The 6,923-nt window shown below is 47.9% G+C and overlaps 1 protein-coding gene and 1 long non-coding RNA gene across 3 annotated transcripts in view; one reads left to right on the forward strand and one right to left on the reverse strand.

The window, feature by feature from the left end:
• SNX10 (sorting nexin 10) overlaps positions 1-1,420 on the forward strand; it is a 44,524-nt gene extending 43,104 nt beyond the window's left edge. For both annotated transcript variants that reach the window (XM_084896382.1, XM_084896377.1), the window contains one exon: positions 26-1,420. In XM_084896382.1, the coding sequence (XP_084752508.1) occupies positions 26-107 (82 nt within the window). In that variant the 3' untranslated portion in view covers positions 108-1,420. The remainder of the gene's footprint in view (positions 1-25) is intronic.
• Positions 3-3,693, reverse strand: LOC311628828. Its single transcript, XR_014796086.1, has 2 exons — positions 3,590-3,693; positions 3-103 (listed from the first exon to the last, which is right to left on the reverse strand). It is a non-coding gene; the product is annotated as an uncharacterized lncRNA (long non-coding RNA).
• Between the last annotated feature and the right edge of the window lie 3,230 nt (positions 3,694-6,923).

Raw genomic sequence — 6,923 nt, forward strand, 5'->3', positions numbered from 1 at the left:
CCCCCCTCCCTCTCTTCTTTTCCAGTTCGTCCTCCGGGTTTGGACACAGCAGCGAAGACAGCGGCTCACATGGGTGTAAAAGGAGCACAGCCCCGCAGGATTCCTGAAAAAAAAGAATTCTACCGTGACCATCTTAGGAACAGCAAACGATGTCCAGTCCCGGAGGAGAAAGCAGCGGATATATCTTTTACCTAAAGCTCCCTGTCACGAAATGAGGCACTTACCTTCTCCAAGACGCTGGGTTGTTTATCCATGCTGTTTTCCTGTTGTCTTATTTCGGCTACGCTTCCGTAAAACGCTGGAGGCCTGTAATTACAACAACACTCTCCTTTGTAGGCCAACGTTATTGCTAACACAAGATCCTGCCCTCCAAGGAGTTGTATAGGTTTAAAAAAAAACACACAACACAAAAAGACCTGGTTGGTTTTACTGAATTTGAAAAGATAGGTAAATAGTTGGCATTTCAAATCCAGACAGAGGGTTCCTTTTTGCATCAGCGGGGCAGTGTTATCGTCAACACAGCATGGATGAGCTTCGCCACTCTGCAGACTGACAGCCGAGACCAGACGGCCTCCGCTCAGACATGTGGCTGATATTTTGCGGGTCCCTCCCCCGCCCCGGGAAGGCTTTTGGGTGTTTGAAACCCTGTGAGAGAGTTTAGCCTTCCCGGTATTCTCTCTCACACGGAGACGGGGAAGGTATCTTAGGAACAGAGACACGCTAAAATAATGTTTACATCCCAGACAAAACAGAAACACAGCCAGTGGCTTTGCTGATACCTGCCATATGTAGATTAAGAAATACAGTTTCATTGTCCAAAAGTCAGCTTTCACACATGGTTTCTGGAGACAGAGCATTTGTTTTCATTATCATCGTGCAATTAGAATTACAGGTTAATGATTTATTTTCTGACTAAATAGGCAGTTTCCTATCGCTAGATAACGTTCTCAGTGCTGGTGACTTGTTACTTATCTTTAGGCTCTTGTACAAATAAGTTTAATGTTATCAGTAAGTATTCCCACAATTTAAAAAAGGATATAAACTTAATTATTCATTTATTTAAAAGCCCTTTCTTTTTAGGTAGCTTCCAGAGAATTGGTATAACTTAAAATAATTCAATAAAATATTTTTAAAAATGACCCAAAGAGAAAACGTCTTAAACTACATTGAACTTCAAATTTCAGACGAGACAGCATTTTCTTGAGACAATTACCCAAGCGTCTTCCCTGCTGAATGGTACGAAATATCTCCGAAACTAACAGGAAGATATTTTTACATAACTGGGATAACTTGTTGCTTTAATTAAATGTGACCTCACCTCATTTTAACTAGGAGTTTAAAAGTTACTGTATCATTAAAAAGTCTTTGAAATGCTTGTAACTAAGAAGCAATAGAAAAAAATTAAATTTAGAATAAGAATGATTCCATACTTTCTCCTTTTTTGTTTTTGTTTGGTCTAAAACATTATTGAACGTATATAAACATTCTGATTTACTGGATTGGGTCTTATTAATTTACCAGCCAGGACTCATTATTTTAATACAGAAAAAAAGAGGGTTAGCAGTTTCTTTTTACCTTGCCAACGTGTAAGGTTTACCATCCCGTCATTTAAGAGCGGGTCCCAGCTCCTCGGCGATATGTATTTGAATCACATTATTTCTGTTTTTTCAGCTATTTGGAAAAGGATGTATATAGGCTACCAATCGTCCTATTATTTTTAGATGATGTAAACAGCCATCAAAATGGATATTAAGTAGTGCCTGAGACTGTGGCATGCAAAACTTCACGAGATCACCGTTTTCACATTAAACATGAAAAAAAAAAATCAACTTCATTGTGCTGGCTCACTTGTTTCATAACAGAATGCATTTCTCCTGACTTGGACCTAAATTCCGTGTGTTTTTGAATGACCGCTACATTTTTTAATGAAGAAGTTGGGTAAAGTTTGCTTTCACATTCACTCTCGTTGTATGCATTTGAGCTTTGGTTTGTTAGTTGTTTTGGTATCTAAGCACCATTAACGCTGATCCTCAGCAGCTGAAATATTTAGGTAACTTCAGCTACCAATGGCTTGCTGGCTTAGTTGGAATCTCTTCTTTTCCTCTGGCATATTTTTATACAGCTTTCTTTCAGAAAAGAAAATGATTACTTAAGTAACTAAACTAAATAGATGTTTATTTAAAACTATTTCTAATGTAACTTAAATTTAAAAAATTCTAATCCTGGGTGATTTATGATGTATATACATTAACACTGTATTCCCCTGCCTCATTCTGCAAGTGTAAGCTGTTGACCTGTAAAGCCGGTGTATGTGTTTTGTTTGGGGACTGGTTTTTCACGTCACCCAGAGGGGTCAGCATGAAAGCCAACACCTGTTACTCACGGCTTCTTTTAAAGACGCACTTGGAAGAAAGTGATTTAAATTTCAGTTCACATTTCAAGTTTTAAAAATTACCGAGGAAAGACAGAGATGTTTCAGTAGTGATATTAAATATCGTGCAGGAGCTTTTCAAGCCTCGTTCACATTTTATTGAATAATTAAATACAAACAAGTGATATGCAATAACCTTAAAATCTCTTTTATGGCCATTAAGAATTTAAACAAATTCATTTAGCCTGGCCACAATTACTGTTATATCCAACAGTAAATGGAATGTTGTTTTGAACTCAATTTATGTTTTATTTTTGGAGCCTTAAGGGGTCATCATCAGTGAGCTACTGTGGTAGGAATAAGGGGTTCAGTACTTCAGCTTTCAAGGAACAATGCCTTTCACAAAAGGCCTCTAAAGTCTTAAGACAAAAATAATAAAACAAAAGCTTATTCTGTTTCAAAATAGTTTTCCTCTCAATGTTTACATTCCTTAGTTGGTACCCTATGAAATACAAGGCTGCATCTTCTTAATGGAGGGAACAATCCAAAACAATTTTCTGCTTTTGTTCGGAACACAGACCGTCCGTTACTTTATTATATACAGAAACACATTTTCAATGCCAAAATGCTTCCTGAGGTTCGTTATTGCAACTTGACATTCAAAGCACAGATACAATTTCCTTTGCAAAGAAAGGTCATAAGAAACGAACACGTTTTAGCAGAGAGGAGCCCAGGCATTTTAGAAGGATGTAAAGGAGCAACAGTCTCTTGAATGTTTGAAATATATTTACAGAGGACGCTGGCTCTGTTCGCTGCCGTATGCATCTCACAAAACGAGTCACCCTTGTCCCTTTAAGTCAGACACAACTGCTCTTCAGTCTGGCTGGAAACTTTCTAGATCCTCGTTAGGAGCGGTGCACTGGCCACACGTTTTATTTTAGCTGCGAAAACTCTAGGGTAGCTCAGGACGCTTTTCTTTTGCTCCAAAATTCCAAAGACTTCTTTTGAAAGGATATACAGTATAGAAGAAAAGAGGCGGTGGGGGGGGGGGGGGGAATCAAGCTACAGTTTCCGCTGGATCTAAGGACACTATGCAAATGACTGATGCTAAAGAGGAAAATACCCTTTAGATCCCTCCAAACCCCCTCCCCGCTCCTCTTTGCTGCCGGAGGCACAGCTCGGGCATCACTTACGGCGGCGTTTTTGCAAGTTTCTTACCTCCGGGCCTTCTTTCTGGCTCGGCCCCCGCCCGCCCGGAGCGCTCCCGCCGCTGCCCCGCCGCCGTTGGCTGCGCCCCGCGCCGCCCCGCACACGCGCGCTCCCGCCGCCTCTCCCTCCCTCCCGGCGGCTCCGCCGGCGGCCTCGGCCCGGTAACCCATGGCAACCGCCCTGGTAACCCATAGCAACTGCGCTGCCGAAAGAAAGGGGGAAAAACACAAACCCCGGGTGGAGGGGGAGGCGGGCGGGGAGTGGGAACGACAACCGCAGAGGCGGCGGTTTGCAGCGCAGCCCGCAGCGCCCCCGCCCTCCCGCCTGCTGCCCGCGGGTCCCTCCCGCGGAGGACAGCCCGGCGGCGGACAGAGCGGAAAGAATGCACCGGGGGCGGGGGCGGGTGCGGGGTGCGGAGCTGGGGGCAGCCTGTGTTGGCGATGGCCCCGGGCGGCCGGAGCGCGGTCCCCGGGCCCGGCGGGTTACTGCGCGCAGGGCCGCCCGGACGGATGGGTTTGGGCTCCGGGGGGAGCGGGCGATGGCGGAGGGAAGAGGGAGGTGGTCCCGGGCTGGCCCCAGTCTTTGTTCTGCAGATGCCAGCGGGCCCGGCCCCGCCGCCCGGCCCCGAGGTGTGGGTGTGGGTGTGGGTGCGGCTGAGGCCGCAGGGTCCCCGCAGGGCCCCGGGGTGGCGGCGGGGCCGGACGGAACCCACAGGTGTTCTATGCGCAGCGCCATCCCCTCAGTTACCCGGCTCTCCGGTGGTCCCGGGACCCTCAGCCTGTGGGCGGACCTGCCGCCGCTTTACCCCGCTCCCCCGGGAGACCCGCGCCCCAGCCCACCAAGCCCGGGCTTCAGCTGGGATGGACCCCCGGAGAGCAGAGACGCGGCCGCGGCGGAGGGTGCAAGGCGGCGGCAGGACAGAGGAGGGCGCTGCGGGCCGGCTGCTCCTGTCTGCGCGGGGCAGGCTTCCGGCTCCCAGCAGAAAGGACGCCCCTTAGATCTGCCTTTGCGCTCGCGGGCATCACCTGCTGGCTGTGTGTTCTCATCTGCTGGCTGTGTGTTCTCATCTGCTGGCTGTGTGTCCGCAGAAGCCCAGCCTGCAGTGAGAGGACGGCCACACGCCGGCCCTGGTCCCAGGCCACACAGGGACCTAAGAACATAAGCCACCCACAAGGCAGTGCACCGCGGTGAGGAGAGGCTGCCCCGGGGACCTGGGACCTGTGGTGACAGGTCCCCCCTGGCTCTCACTGGCTGTGACTTCCAAGCGCACCGTGACGTTTTAAAAAGGAAAAGGTTTGGCCTGGGTGGTTATGAAGACCTTGGAGATCATAATCCTCCACTCTTCTCCTGTAGGTGGGCACCAGTCACCAATGCACATAGCAGCGCCTCCTTTTTGAAGGCAAAGGCCTGCGCAAGCATCACACACACACACACACACACACACACACACACACACCCCTGAGCAATCCATGTTCCTGAAAACGGGGTTAGAACAACAGTGCCTGATCCGTATCCTAATGCTTTTCTGCTGAGGGAAGCTGGCTATGTAAAGAATCCCATTTTAACCCCTTTGCAAAGAAACAAACCTTCTGAATATACACCAAGTGGCCAGATTATCATGATCTCTGAACACATAATAATCTGGCCACTCAGTGTATATCCTATAGAATAAAAGGCTAATATGCAAATTGTCCCCTCGACCAGGAGTTGGACCAGCAGGCAGGTTGGCCAACCGCCCGTGTCCCCTCCTCCTGGCCAGGCTGGCCAGACCCCCACCCATGCACACATTCATGCATCGGGCCTCTAATATATATATAGGTACACACACACACACACACACACACACACTCACACACTGAGTGGCCAGATTATTATATGTTCAGAGATCATAATAATCCGGCCACTCAGTGTGTGTGTGTGAGTGTGTGTGTGTGTGTGTGTGTATCTGCTGGGAAGGGAAACTTGGTTTATTTTCACAAACGCGCACCTTCTGGGTTCTGCCGCTTATCAGACACAGGTGCAGAGGGGACTGTGCAAACTGTTGGAGATTAAAGATGGGGACTTGCCTGCGCTGGGATCCGCTCAGAACAATTTCTGCCCTTTTCAGAGTGGTGTACTGGGAGCCCTGTGCTTTAATTTAAAAAAATTTTTTTTCAACAAAAGCAATTACGGAAAAGTGCAAATTTAACGTGTGACATTTAACATTTCGCCGTGGCAGGCAGCTCCGCTTAAATGGGGCCTTTCTGTGGAACAACAGGAGCCGAAGGCCGGTGTCACGGGGTAATGTAAGACACAATCTGGGCTGCGGACGCACAATGAATCGGGAAGGATTTATGTAATTAATTGACCAGTCTTAACCTGTTATCGTGATGTAAGGAATTTGGAACTCATTAATTTGGGCTCTGACAGATTTCATATTAGAGCTGGCAAATATGGATTGAGCCTCTTATTCTTGTAGCAGCTGGAATGTCCGTGACAGTGAGGGTTAGTGAAGAAGGCCTATTGCTGGAGTCCGACCGCCTCTTTGTAATCAGCAGCCCTGCTCTGCATTAAAGGCATAATGAGAAAAAAAAAAAAGGAAAGAAAAGAAAAAGGAAGAGGCACAGTACCTGAAGCATCGGAAGGGGCTTGTGCTCACTCTGCTGGTAGGTGCATTGAGCACAAGCGTTTGTAGTTGAATGAAAACATTAACCCCAGTCCTGAGCGAGGTGCTCTGTCCAGCACCTTGAGAGGCTGAGAAGGTTGGGGTGTCGGGGTCAGGTGTGGTGTTGTTGTCAGCGTAAAAAGGGATGAAAAGACGGCGCCTTTGAATTTCCTCTTTGTGAACACAGAGATTGCACGAAGGAGGACATTAGAAGTCTTACGAGGGGCAAGTGGCATTTCTTGTCATGTCACAGCCACAAACGAGCGCTTCAGAGCCGCGAAGGAGGAACCACCTCCTGTCACCTGGGCAGAGGTCCCCTGCGGACCCCGAATTCCAGCGCTCCCACCATGGCGTTTCAGCAGCACTCTAAGCTGCGTCCTCCTTGCAGTATCTGATGTTCAGTGAACCGCCCAGGGGGAAATGTCTCGTTTCTTAGAGATTAAAAAAACAACAGCACCCTAGTCAGAATCTCACGTTCACTGCCCCCGCTTGGCAATCAGAAAATTGCTGGGTTGAAAAAAAGGTTCCAAGACGAAATGAAATGCTTTTTCCTTTTCTTCCTCTTACAATAGGTCCTCCCTCTTGCCGCGCCATGTGATAAGGTTAATATAGCAGCTGCCACGGGGATCATTAATACAGGCAGATAAGCAAAGTTGCGCGTTTAAAACACTTTCAGGGGATCATTTGCCTCTCCGGCTG

The sequence above is a fragment of the Pipistrellus hanaki genome (genome assembly GCF_964339955.1).
Source record: "Pipistrellus hanaki genome assembly, chromosome: 10".
NCBI classification, from domain to species: domain Eukaryota; kingdom Metazoa; phylum Chordata; class Mammalia; order Chiroptera; family Vespertilionidae; genus Pipistrellus; species Pipistrellus hanaki.